A 14,865-nucleotide genomic window follows, 5' to 3' on the forward strand; every position below is an offset into this window, starting at 1 on the left:
TCCGTAAAACCGGCAGGCCTCCTCCAGCCAATAGAGCCACCAAAAGCCCCATTCCAACAAGTCGGTATGGACCTGCTTGGACCCTTCCCAACATCATCTTTAGGCAAAAAGTGGATAGTTGTGGCCACGAACTATCTGACTCGTTACGCAGAAACTGATTCCCTGTACAGTGCAACGGCTGTCAAAGTTGCAAAATTCTTTGTTAACAATATCGTGCTCAGGCATGGCGCTCCCACAGTTGTTATTACCGATCGTGGAACAGCCTTTACTGTGGACCTAATGAAATGCTTGTTGCAAATGACACATACTGATCACAGGAGAACTACGGCGTACCACCCTCAGACAAACGGTTTAACTGAACGTCTCAACAGAACACTGGCTGACATGCTTTCGATGTATGTCGATGTGGAACATAGGCTGTGGGACGAAATTTTGCCGTACATCACCTTCGCATATAATACGGCCGCTGAAGAAACAACACGAGTTGCCCCATTTGAACTTGTTTTCGGCCAAGCAGTAACCACAACTCTGGATGCTATGTTGCCGTTAGACGAAGAAAAGAATAACTCATCTGACCTAGATGATTTCTTGCAAAGAGCCGAGGAGGCACGACAGATGGCAAGGTACCGAATACGCCGCCAACAACGCATAGACTCCTGCCGGTACAACCAGCGACGTAGTGATGCACATTATCAGCCCGGTGATAAGGTGTGGGTATGGACCCCAGTGCGACGCCGTGGACTGTCGGAAAAGCTTCTCTGCCGTTACTTCGGCCCTTACGAAATACTTCGTCGTATAAGCGACGTCAGTTACGAAGTGAAATCCGCTGGACACGAGAGCTCAAGACGGCGCAACCCCACGGAAGTTGTACATATCGTCCGCATGAAACCCTACTACGAGAGATGATGAAAAAAAAAGAGAGCTCACAGGAACCACTACTTTCTCTCACGCATCGGGCCGATGCGTTAAGGAGGGGGATAATGCCGCGACAACTTGGCCACATTCAAGTTGCGCGCCCTTCGTATTGGACACTGTGCACGCCATACCGTGGTGTTGTTCAGCAACAACAGACAGCGTTCTTCGTGGCACGAGCACCCGGTTGGACCGGGCTCGCATGCGCCACGCGCACGAGGCAGGACTCGAGAACAAAGAAGAAGACGGTGGAACGCCAGTTTCAGAACGCGACTGTCGGGCATTCTTCTCGACCGCAGTGACTTTTAGTGGTGGGCACAGGTTCGCCCTTATTAAATATTGTTGTTTTCTTAACCTGTGTTCCTCAACATCGTTACAATATATATATGCCTAAATTAGTTAATGTGCCTGCACCAATATAAGAAACCCTGATTGTGTGCCCGAGTGAGTTCTTGGTATTCTGCCAGTTATGTTTATAGAAGTTTCTTTCCCTTATCTTGAGTTCTAGACTACACATAGTTACTGGCTGCGCCATGTCACCCGCCGTCAATTATACTGCATGAAATAGAGTTCTCCAAAATAATTCTAACCTCATACTTAACACGCTCAACCGCGCGGCTGTTCACCCACCAGCCATGAAGTCAGAACAAATACCGTTCACTCTTTTCCGTAAGTGACTGCTGTAATCGCTCTTTGGTGATATCCTTATCATTGTAGAAAATGTAATGTATTCTTCGGTGATATTTTAATTATTTCTGCATGACGACATTTTATAGTACTACTAAAAGCCACGAACATTTTTAAGGTCGGCAACGGCATACTCCTAAACATGTCCAAATACTCCGCGCACACCTTGTGTTTTAAGCACGAGTTTAGATCTACATCCCGTGCACACACTGTATATTTAATATGCCCAGTTTAGTTTAGCATTCGCATAGCTCTTTGTTACAAAAAAGTGCTTCCTAGGAGGCAAATCAACACCTTCACCGAAGACCATACTATGCATAGTAACACTGTGTTTTGCCCACTCATTTGTTGTTCTTCCGAAACGCCCAAGCTGAACACCGCATATTTAATGAATTTACCATACCCGCAACTGCACTTTGAGAGCACTGGAAGAAATCAAGTTTACATCAAAAGTATTTTTTAAATACTTAAAGACTCTTGAATATATAGGACCTCCCACGCGATGAGTAAGCAACAATAGTTGGGCAATTAGCGCATGTGTCTCTGGAGCGAGCGACTCAACATTGGAATTTTTCTTTGTCAGGCTGATATAGTGGAGTTCCCTTGTCGAAACGTTAGCTCCTGTGACATTGACTGTTCGACCATGTATTACATGCAGTCACCATCTTGCTATGGAGTTCTGTCTTAGCTATGAGTATTTCAGTTTTGCCACGAGCAATAACCAGGGTTGACTGGGCGATTGGCAAAAGGCTGTCTTCAAAGAATTAATGTCGTCTACTCGGTGCTAAACAAAAAATTTAACTTCGGTAGCCAATTTCGCCATTCCATGCTATCCTGTTTTGATAGCCAAACAGTTCGGCATATCTCCATTCCATGTGGTCAAGCAGCATGGTCAAGCATGTTGTCCTGATTAGCGTAGGGCTTCGGTCAATAAATAGAATATTCGCAAGAGACAAAATATTTAATTAAATGGTTGCATTAGCAAGATGTGAGCCAATCGCGGCACTCACCGTCTAGCTTTAGCCTCGCTGCAGCCTGGCAAGAGTCGTGGTCGTTAGCAGCGAAGCATTGGTACATGCCGGCGTCTTCTCGGCGCACAGTCCGGATGCGTAAGAGCCTGTGCTCCGCAAGCAGCTCGACGCGACCGTCAGGCAGCAGCGGTGCGCCGTCCTTTCGCCACGTGACCCGGTTGATGGGCTGCCCGTCCACGGTGCAGTTAAACTCAGCTGGCAAGCCGATGGCCACTGTCTGCAGTTCAGGCTCCAGCCGTGCGCTCAGGGGAACTGCGAATACAGAGAGAGAGCAAGAAGAGAGAGACGCGTTGGTTGAGACATATTCGCCAGATTTACATGACGGCTGGACAGTAGTAGATAGCCTTTAGTCTGTTATTAGTTAAAATTTACGTCTTCCTTCAGTGTTCAGCGATACCCCCGCCACCAGCTACCCACTTTAAAATACTGAATGTCTGGAAAACTATCCAACGCTACTAGACCCCTCTGGCATGGGGAACCAACTAGACTAGAAAGTCTGAATGTTGCGTTGTAATGTCCCAAAGCGTCGTCGTTCGGAAAAATTGGCAGCGATAATCAGGCGTTCAGTGGAAAGAACTCCCTCTAAAGTAATCGCAGATTGAACTGTTAGCAAGTATAGGCTTATAGTTGGACTTCATCGACGAAACTTCCGTGATTGCAAACATATAAAATCAGCTCAGCGGAAGCCGGCCGTGAAATGCGGAAAATTATCATTTAACTCCAAGTAAACGAAGCTACAAAGAAAACCCCTACGGGTTTCTAGGAAAGAAACCTTGCCTCACCGGTGAGGAAAAAATTAGTGGTGTGGTATTACGCAGCGAGGCCCGAGCTTGCCAAAGTTCGAGATCTTCGCGAGCTCTGGCGACGCCCTCAGATGAATGAGCGCACGGTATCAAAACATAAAATTTAGGCCTCGGCATGCCTCCGGCTTCATTGGCTTTTCTATATTAACCCCTGGGTTATGGTCACGTGGGTGGGTCCTCATGGGAGGCCAAAAAAAGGGTAACGGGTCAAGCTGTCGGTGTCATGTTTCTTTGTTTATTTCGTCACGCATGACACTATCTGACTTAGTATGTCATTAAAGATGTTATCTTTTAAGGTATTTAAATAAAGGGAAAGGGCTGGGAGAATGCGCCACGTTTGCACTGTTCGCATTCGGTGGTGGACAAGTGGATAATGTCTGAAAGAGGAGACATGCACGTGACGCGCCCCATAAAGGCGTTGCAAGCGGCTTCCGCCAAGTGCGTAGATAGATATCAGGACCGTCTCGGAATTGTGATGTTTTAATATTGCGATGTTAGTATTAAGCTGCGATTAGGCGTAACGTTACCCAGTCTTCTGTGTTTGAAACGAAGAAACGGCGTGCGCTAGGTGCACTCGTGTTGGCATATGTGGCTCTATTTCTACATTTTATTGTCTGCTTCTTTCGCACGTTCCGGGCTATCTTTGTTCATTGACTTCCGTCGAGCATACTAAGGCCAGCGAGAAACTCGAGGCATCCCAGAGAGACCCTTTCTTGGCTGTGGCACTCTACCATCTCAACCAACTAAACAAGAGACTAGGTCGCTAGTAAATTATAGTCCAGGTGGACTCCACTTTTGTTGAACATATGCATAGCATTGTGGTTACTTTCCAATTTATCTGTAGGGTGCTAAACAGGCATTGCATATTACATTTACCGCAGGCAAACCCATCTTTAGTGAAAGTCATTTAGAGCAGCCACTTGCTTAATGCAAAATTATTTTCGTAACCCAAGCAATCGCTAGAGACCTATCGAAGACCATCCACGTGATGCCACATTGAGTGAATTCGTGCATAATCTAACCAAACCACAGCGCAGTGACTTCATGAATACCGGGAGTGTAAATCCATGCGTGCAGCAAAAGCATCTGAAGTCTTCTAAGAAAAACATTGATAAAAGGAATGTGGCAAAACCCATCTCACGATGACTGCCTACGATAATGCGTTAGCATTGAATCAATATTGCGACACAATGTATTTCCACCGTCGAAACAAGTTATGACGCGTGCACTGCAGCGGAGCCCCTTTTTTTCGCACTTCCTTAAGAACACTTGGCGCCATCTAGCACTCCCACCGCAAAGCCTCCATGTGGCCTACGAAATACATGGTGCGCCGGTTCGTGCAAACGCAGCGAACGGCGCCTTGCGGCAACCCTGTTCCTTTCTCACGCTTATATCTGGACACGCTGCGGCATCTAGAGACAGTGCCGAGAAGCGTCGCGCGCCCGTGCCTGGGAACACTGAGAATTGTTACTTCCCTTGCCGACACTGAGTGACCCAAGTTGGCGAGAGGTTCATTGAAGAGCTGAACACACCGAGAGCATTCATGGCGCAGCTGACTAAAGCGTTGACATGAAAGACGTTCATTAAAGAGCGGCACATATACAGTGCATTGGTGGTGCAGCCTGCATGTTAATGCATCGGGTTTCTGTCCTTGAAGAACCTTTGTTCATCATCAGCCTATATTTATGTCCACTGCAGGATGAATGACTCTCCTTGTGATCTCCAATTACCCCTGTCTTGCGCTTGCTGATTCCAACTTGCGCCTGCAAATTTCCTAACTTCATCACCCGGCCTAGTTTTCTGCCGTCCTCGACGGCGCTTCCCTTCTCTTGGTATCCATTCTGTAACTCTAATGCTCCACCGGTTATCCATCCTACGCATTACATGGCCTGCCTAGCTCCATTTTTTCCGCCTAATGTCAACTAGAATATCGGCTATCCCCGTTTGCTCTCTGATCCCCACCACTCTCTTCCTGTCCAGAAACGTTAGGCCTAACATGTTTCGTTCCATCGCTCTTTGTGCGGTCCTTAAGTTGTCTTCGAGCTTCTTTGTTAACCTCGAAGTTTCTGCACCATATGTTAGCACCGGTAGAATGCAATTATTGCACCCTTTTCGTTTCAACGACCGCGGTTAGCTCCCAGTTAGGTTTTGGCAATGCCTGCCGCATGCCCTCCAACCCAACTTTATTCTTCCGTAAATTTCTTTGTCATGATCAGGGTCCCTTGTGAGTAATTGACCTTGATAAACGTACTTCTTTACAGACTCTAGAGGCTGACTGGCGATCCTGAATTCTTGTTCCTTTGCCAGGCAATTTAACGTTATGTTTGTCTTCTGCATATTAATCTTCAAACCCACTCTTACATTTTCTTGGTTAAGGTCCTCAATCATTTGCTGTAATTTATCCCCATTGTTTCGGAATACGACAATGTCATCTGCAAACCGAAGGTTGCTGAGATATTCGCCGTTGATCCTCACTCCTAAGCCTTCCCAGTCTAAGAGCTTGAATAGTTCTTCTAAGCATGCAGTGAATAGCATTGGAGAGATTGTGTCTCCTTGCCAGACCCCTTTCTTGATAGGTGTCTTTCTACTTTTCTTGTGGAGAACTAAGGTTACTTATTTGCCAAGATATTTACGTATGCCTCCTGTACTCCTTGATACGCAATGCCTCTATGACTGCTGGTATCTCTACTGAATCAAATACTTTTTTATAATCTATGAAAGCCACATAGAGAGTTAGATTGTACTCCGCAGATTTCTCTATTACCTGATTGACGACATAGATATGATCCATCGTAGAATCTCCCTTCCTGAATCAGCCTGTTCTCTTGGTTGGCTGAAATCATGTGTTGCGCTGATTCTATTGGAAATTATTTTGGTGAATATTTCATACAGTACTGAAAGCAAGCTAATGGGTCTATAATTCTTCAATTCTTTAACGTCTGCCTTCTTGTGGATGAGTATAATGTTGGCGTTCTTCTAGCTTTCTGGTACACTTGAAGTCATGAGGCATTGCGTATGATATGGCCGCAAGCATTTCAAGCATGATATCTCCTCCATCTTTGATTAAATCGACTGTTATTCCATTTCTGGTCATGTCTTTCAAGGCCCTTCAAACTTAATCGCTTGTTATAGAAGGAGGCTCTGCATCCTTTTCATCACTACTTCGAATGAAAGTAGCTTGGCTGCGCTGGGTACAGTATTGTTCAGCACAGAATTCTTCCGCTGCTTTTACTATGCCATCGAGATCGCTGATGGCATTACCCCGCTTATCTTTCAGTGCATACATTGTGCCTTGTCCTATGACAAGTTTCCTTCTCACTGATTTCATGCTGCGTCCATATTTTACTGCTTCCTCAATTTTTTCCACATTACAATTTCGGATATCCCTTACTTTCTTCTTGTTGATCAGTTTCTACAGTTCAGCGAATTCTTTGTAATCTCTCGAGTTTGACACTTTCATGTTTTGCCATTTCTTTATTAGGTCCTTTGTTACTTGGGAGAGCTTACTTACTGGCTGCCTTGGTGCCTCACCTCCCACTTCACTAGCTGTTTCTGAGATCAGCCTAGTTACAGTTTCATTCATTACCTCTATGTTGTCTTCATCTTCCTGTTCTAAAGCTTCATATTTGTTTGCGAGCATCAGCCTGAATTGGTCTGCTTTTACCCTTACTGCATCTAGGTTGGCCTGTTACTTCTTGACTAATTTAATTCTCTCTCTTCAAAATGAGAGAAATCCCAGACCTCACTAACCTGTGGTCACTGAACTTTAACCTACCTAACACTTCTACAACCTGCACTATACTGGGATCGGCAGAAGTTATGAAATCTATTTCATTCCTTGTTTCTCTATTAGGGCTTTTTCAGGTCCCCTTACTGTCGCTACGCTTTCTGAAGAAGGTACTCATTATTCGGAGCCTATTCCTTTCCGCGAATTCTACCAACATCTCTCATCTAGTGTTCCTAGAATCGATGCCGTAGTTGTCAATTGCTTGCTCACCGGCCTGCTTTTTCCCCACTTTTGTCTTGAAGTCGCCCATAACTACAGTATACTGAGTTTGCACCTATCTCATTGCTAATTCAACATATTCATAATGGTGTTTTATTTCTTGACCATCGTGACTGGAGGTTGAGGCATAGGGTCGTACTACCTTTATGCTATACCTCCTTTTCAGCTTTATTACGACGACTGCTACCCTCTCATTATTGCTCTAGAATTCATCAATGTTGTCCTGCTATGTGCGAATGAACTAAAAATCCTACTCCGAATTCTCTCCTATCTGAAAGACCTCTGTAGCAGAGGACGTGGCCGTTAGTCAGTACTGTACAAGCCTCACCAGTTCTAACGTCAATAAGGCCAATAATATCCCAGGCAATACCTAATAATGTTTCAAATAGCCCTGCTAAGCTAGCCTCACTTGAGAGGGTGCGCGTATTGAGCGTTGCCAGGTTCAGTTTCCAGTGGCTGCCTTTCCGGACCCAGAGATTCTTAGCACCCTCTGCCGCCTCGCAGGTCTGACCGCCGCCTTGGTCAGGTGGTCCATAGCCGCTGGGGAGTGAGGGCCATGGGTTAATTGTAGGAGTCATAGGTCATGAGGGACGTATTGGCCGAATACTGCACCAGGGAGGCCAATTCCTGTTCTGGTGTGGGAGTGACTTTGTTGAAGCTTTGTGGGCCTTCCTAATTTGGTTGCACCTGGTCTAGTATAGCCCCACCAGCTCTCGGTGATATTTTTTCTGCTGGTGTCAGGCGCGACTTCCTGCGTTAAAATGTAGTGGACTGGAGCAGGATTCGAACTTACGACCTTTAGATTAGAAGCCGGGTGATCTACCTCTACTCCGCGCCACCACCCTTGTTACGTGGGTTCGATTCCGCTTAGCATCGGAGACACTTCAGGGTTCTTTTTCGTGATTCTAGGACGGCACATTCCCAGTGGCACATATAGATTTACCCAAGTTGACGTCAAGCACGTTATTTGAAGAGCGGCACACCCCTACTGGCAAATACTCAGTGACCCAGGGTGCCATCAAAGAGGTTCTTTGAATACCAGCACCTACCAAGAGACACATACCCAGTATTTCAAGATGGCGTCAAAGTTCTTCGAGCAGCTGTACCTACAAAGTCCCTCGTCTACAGAGACCCGTGTCAGCGGGAAAGAGGGTCGTTGAATAGCGGTACATTTGTACACATTGCCACACACTCAGTAACCCAAATTGGTCAGACGGTCAGTTTCAAACCCTGTTACTTCAGCACAGCAGCGCGATGCGCTACGTATTCGACCACTGAATACCCAGTAACCCATGTAAGTGGGGGAACGGCTTGATACAAACATGTATAGATACATAGATAGATACCCCACGGAAAGTGCCTGAAGTCCCCTAAGAATGCCAACACATAAAAATGGTCGCATTAAATCGGAAGCAAACGACAGAGGTATCGATTTTGTACTGCGTAATAAAAGCTTCATGTCTGTCCTTTGCATTTTGGTATAAAATCATTATTTTGTCACTCAGGTCTGTGTAAAAGAAGCAGTTTCAGTGCAAGGCTTATCGAATTTGTGCCAATTAAGGGTTGTTGATTTTTATATTTTTCTTTCTACAACAAAATTTAGCGCGGAGTTTCTGCCGCTGATCCTGTAGCTGTCTATTGAAGCTGTTTCACATAGAGGATTATAACCAGCAGATCATACCCCGTTAAATCCGTGAAAGTTATATGACGTAATATTAGCGCGAAAGAATATTTGATTAGTAGGAACATCCTAAAACACTGCCTTTGGGGATGTTTAAAGCTTTAATATAGCTTACTGCGCGTGCCTGATTTTTGGGCACTGCGCGTGTTCGTAGAAATGGTACGCCATTTGCCTCACGCTCTGGAGGGCAACGCCGGCTTATCCTAAGTAAACCATTTTTTAAGCATGCAATGGAACAAACATTGCCAGAAGAGTTAAGCTGACAAAAAAGAAAGAAAGTGATGGCATCGTGCCGCTGCTTATTCGACGAGGCTATATTATCAACATTGTAGAGAGTACTGACAAATTGGTTAGCATTAAGATCGCAATAATTTGATAGGGCGTTAACCGTTGGCTAACACTACCCATAACACATTTGTCGATGACGATCACACGACGCCTAATATATCCAGCACTATGGATGGAATAAGAGTACGCTATTTATGACTACATAGCGTCCGTTCACGCTTGCATACAAGTTATTTTGTTCTATAAAGCCCTGGAAGAAAGCAATATCTTTCGACGTTGCAGCCTAATTACTTGCGTCGTTAAATGCCCCGAAAATAACCAGTGGAGTATGAGGGACGCCGCCGATGTGGTCACCAGATTTATTGGGATCACCTTGTCTATTCATCTGTTAACCAAAGCTAGACACGGGGATGCCTTCGCATTCCGCCTCCGGAGAAATGCGGCCATCCTCAACAGGGAATCGAACCTGTGACTTCGCTCTCAGCAGCAGAACGCCGCAGCCGTGAAACGAACGCGGTACTTATACGATATTATTTTACCCTTGCGCTATTTGTGGTTGGACTATCAAAGTCGCCGGCGCAACCACGCACGGACTATTTCTGTGCATCTTTAGATGGTTTCAAAACCAAAACTGCAATCATGACCTCTACTGAAGGCGAGCAAATAATTGTCAACGCCTCTATTCGTTCCTTCCGTCTCATGTTGATGCTTCATATTTTATGCCACTCCAAGCTCAAACAAACGGCGGTATCGCCATTATGATCTCGGGATGGCAAGCACCCGTACCCACCTGCAACCGACAGCACGGTTTGAATCGTCTGCTCCCCTGCGGTGTTCCTGGCGACGCAGGTGTATCGGCCAGTGTCCAGCACGTTGACGCCGAGGATGCTGAGAACCCCGTTGGTAAACTGCAGCCGGTCAGACTCGGCGACGGCGAAACGCCTGCCACTACGGTCTTCGTGGTACCACCTGCATCCATAAAGTTGATCTATTTGCATATATTCAAAATATGTAGAGATGAGAGTATATAATTACTATATAAGTATACAAACTCTATCAAGCTAAACTAGCACTAATGTTAATAAAAAATGCAATGGTAGCTACACAAATTCTTGTAGCATAGGTGGTTTATAGGCCTTGGTGGACACAATTCTCGCGAACAATTAGTCATCAAGCGCATGATAAAAAAAACGTAACTTTTTAAACCCTAACTATGACATATATTTACATTTGAAACATCGAGACAACCGTATTTGATGTCAACTTCGCTGTCCTTAATTTTCGTGGAGTGCTTCTGTTCAGAGATATTTATCAATAGGTTCGGCACTCCGTCAGCTAAGTTCGCATTCAGGGGGCGTCGATCTCCACAAAACGTCAAATCGCGAGGAAAGTTCAGCGTGAGGGAAATGGGAAAAAAAAGTCAGTCGTTGCTTCTCTTAACCAGCCGATAGCAAGAGCACAACTATTATCAGCTTAGACCACGTTACAAAATATATGTCGCATGCAATAACCTACGTCACACTGGGGGCTTGACATTGCGTAGAGGTCCATGTTCTTGAATGCAAAATTAGCTGCACGAGTTTCAAACTTGATGAATATCTCAGAACAGTTGCCCTCCAGGAGAGTTAATCAAAGCGAAGTTGCCTTCAAATACAATAAGCCTATAGTTCTAAATAAAGAAACATAAACCACAATCGCCACAGTAAAATATATTATTTAAGGAGATCTTTTTTTATGTGTTTGTGACTCTAATTTGCATAGAAGATTGTGCAAGCCTAAGCGCATAAACCACCCGGGCACAACACCATCGCGTAGGTAGCATGGCGTTTTTATTAAAATTACTGCTAGCTTAAATTTGAAGCAACTGTATATTTATTAGTACATTCGACTAGTAGCTTTTGATCGCTTTAGAACATTTTAGAGGGCTGGCTTCCATTCAGCTGGTCAAAACAGAGCACTCGGGACAGATTTCCCTCGAGCATTCAGACCGCCACGCTCCAGCTCAGAGCACACAGAGGCACGGTTAGCTGCGAGCTTGGTGTGCCACCGAGGTCATACAGAATATCCCAATCACGTGGCTGTTCTGATTGCTCTGGGTGCAGCTGAACGATCGGCTGGGGCAGGCTTTTCTGGCACCAATCTCAAGAGCGATCCGCATCGCTGCAAACCGAATTGGAGCGTTATAGGAACTAGTCGAGTGTATCATAACATTCGTCTGCACTCCTTTAATTCGGACTCTTTCCACCAAATTAGGTAAGGGCAATATACCTTCAGGGGAACATGCTTCGATTAAGAGGTGCGATTGAGTTGAAATGTGTGAAAATATGAAGGAATATGCTTGGCATTCTCCCAACACTGAATCTTAGCACATGATCGCGTTTTGTGGTAACATTTTCAAGAGCTTACATGTAGCGAGGAAGTGGATATCCGTGGGACACGCAAGGCAAGTCGACGTGAGCTCCCACTGTCGTTAACACATCGGAAAGGCTGAGCGTCACTTTCACTTGGGTGACAGCATGGGCATCTGCAGAAAGACCGCCACATTAAACGTCTGAGGATGAAGGTGTACACCTGGTTATGTTGATTGACATCACATGCGTACGTAACAATATAAGAAACGGACTCCTTAGGAACCTTGAGACCTTTTCGCAAATAGGCAGCAACACCTATTGCGACCTGCGTTCCTTGTAATAAAGACCTAACAAAAGAAAGATTTTGTATTTACTACTGCTTTGAATTTATAGTAATTTTTCCAGATTGTATTTATTCGTCCTTATTGTTTGACATAAGACTCAAGGTTTTACTTTCCTGCATTGTAAAAAAAAGAGTTTGTTTTCATATGTGACCTTCATGATGTCAACATTCCACTCCACAGAGAGTTATGAACATTAACCTCTGTGGATGTACTTTGTCATACCGCAGACGACGGAAGCGATGAGATATCTTCATAGCCACCAGGTTAAGCTCTACTTAAGGAGCGAGGCTCGACAAAGGCAATTAGACATTTTTGTTTCTTGTCAAGCCACTCAAGTAACAGTGCGCAGTGTTATATTTAACGATAACAATCTAGAAAGTACATCTTTCTGTGAAATGTGACCGTTGATTCAAAGCCGCTTCAGTGCTTCAATGCTGTTAGCGTGCACGTCAACAGTCTTCCTGAGATGAGTTCTGCCCTCATTTGGTAAACTTCATGGAGGTATCCACAGAGATACAACCATGTGCTGAGAATGCATAAAAAGTAGCGGCAACGGCGCTCCTCTACATATTATAGAACACATCTTATAGAACAAATAAAAAACGAACGCACGACAACTATTACGGTGGTCAGGCTGATATTTTCGAGGGCTCATTGTTGTATTTGCAAGTAGAGGCCTACGCGCAACATAGCACAGCTACCACAACCGAGCACCGAGCCATGCCTATTTGTGACGCGCACACCCGTACAAGAGCGTGTAGTAAGGAGAGGACGCACCAAGCCAGTAGCGGTGCGCGAGTCGGCTTGTGGGAGAACGCACGCATGCGCGCGAAGAAGAGCCGAGCCAATAGCGGCCAGCGAGCGGGCGCATAGGTGGTGGGGGCGCATCGGCGGTGAACTCTGTGACCTTGGACGCGACCTCGCTTTTGACCTTCGCTCCGACTAAGCAAAGAAAACTTCGCGTTAAAAAAGTGGACGACAATATTACTCTTTACAAAAGCCTAAAAGTAAGCTTAGCAATTGCTTGCGCACAAAGCGTGCTGAAGAGCACACACGTTCTGCGATATGGGATAGACGAAGAGAAGCCAGCGAGCACGCGTATAGAAAGAGACGTTCAGGGAGAAGATCAAAGCACGAGCCCGCGCGCAATCATATATTGAGGACAAAGTCTTCGTAGGCGTGCGCATCGACATACGTGCCGAATATTAAGGTGTCACATATGAAAGATTCCAGCACGAGCCTAAAGCTCTGCAATGCGGACTGAACTTGAAATTACGTGTTGTGAGCCTACTTGCAAGGGAGTACGTGGAGAATCCGGCCACCAAATTCTAATCACTCCGAAGTGTATAGAGCATTGTGCAGTGGCGACGAAAGAGTTGAGACGTCGCGCGACTTTTGGCACCATCATTATTTTTACTGTGAGTGAACTGATTATCGTTTCCAAATATTTCTTTTTATATTGCTGATTAATAAGCACTTCTGAATTATTCGCTGTAGAACACAACTTAATGAGTAAGTCGAGACACCTTCTTCGTGAATCTTCTCCCTGCGACCAAACTATAAAAGAATACTGCAGAGCTTACACGCGATCCATCTGCGCAAACTAGCGCACACACTGTAGGCAGGAACTACAGAGGAAATGTTTGTGAGCTTGTATAAGGCGGTGTAAAGTTTGTATAAAATTTCTACAGAGCTCATTATGCTTCGAAGTAAGTCCTCCAATCAGCCTCGTTCGAGCATCCAGAAGACGGTTTTGCTATATATCGCGTCAAAAACAGCAGACTTCACAGGCTCAGTCAATTGGACGATTGCGTGAGATACCGACTGCACTATAATAGTATATGTGCCGCAAGCCACCTTTCACATTGGAAGTCTGCGTAGCGTCGACTACCAGTGGTCACATACTTAGCAGCCTGAGTGCGCTCTCTAGGCAGCGCATTACGCGCGGCGTGAAAGGCAGGCGCGCATCGTGGATTTAGACGTTTTAGGCTTATTTGTTGGTGTTTGTTGCTTACATAAGGTACGTTCAAGCCCAATAATGGGAGATATTCATCACGCGCAAGCGCTTCCTCAGCCCCCTCGAGCTTGGGCGATGGATGTGAGGGAAGCCTCGCTAGCTTGGTCTAGCCTAACCACATGGAGCTGTTTTTGAAAGCATCTACAGAAATAGAAACCGCCAGCACATTGCACTTCATTGCCAGTTATTTTAGGTATTGGGAAGGCCTGAGTGTGCTGACACATTTTTGTAGGATATCCTAGTGCTAACATCACGTATACCAGATTCGTACTCAGTTTTGTGTTGTTCATTAAATTCTCTTCTGTTTCGTACACTTAAATATCAGTCGCGTATCCTTCTGACGTCTTTCTTTATTTCTATATGTTACTGTGCTTATGCTTTAGCTCACGGTTTTTGTACAGACCCTCACGAGACATTTAAGGTAAATAAAAGGTAATATTTTAGCATTCATTTACCCACCTTTTGGGAAACCGTTTAGAGTTGCACTACTGCTCTGGCACGCGGGAGCCCCGTAAGTAACTGCGGGCTGTGCTTCTTTCTTAATTAAGGCTAAAATAACGGCTTAAAAGTATAATTACGGACTCTCTTTCGTTCATTGTGTGCACCGTTACGACAATTTCTGACTCCATTTATAGCGACATATGAGAAGCATGTTTGGTATGCTGTTTTAAATATACGGTATAAATGTTAGTTTCACGCGTTCCGCTTAAGAATCACTCTTTGTAACTGTTTTTATTTTGTACCG

At 45.2% G+C, this 14,865-nt stretch overlaps 1 protein-coding gene across 1 annotated transcript in view; it reads right to left on the reverse strand.

Moving 5' to 3' along the window:
- LOC119450756 (Down syndrome cell adhesion molecule) overlaps positions 1–14,865 on the reverse strand; it is a 183,688-nt gene that overhangs the window by 86,467 nt on the left and 82,356 nt on the right. Inside the window, exons 6-8 of the mRNA XM_037714263.2 lie at positions 11,815–11,932; positions 10,199–10,377; positions 2,610–2,882 (exon numbers count right to left, since the gene is read on the reverse strand). Of these exons, the coding sequence (XP_037570191.1) occupies positions 2,610–2,882; positions 10,199–10,377; positions 11,815–11,932 (570 nt within the window). The remainder of the gene's footprint in view (positions 1–2,609; positions 2,883–10,198; positions 10,378–11,814; positions 11,933–14,865) is intronic.

This window comes from Dermacentor silvarum, chromosome 4, assembly GCF_013339745.2.
Source record: "Dermacentor silvarum isolate Dsil-2018 chromosome 4, BIME_Dsil_1.4, whole genome shotgun sequence".
In the NCBI taxonomy this organism is placed as follows: Eukaryota; Metazoa; Arthropoda; class Arachnida; order Ixodida; family Ixodidae; genus Dermacentor; species Dermacentor silvarum.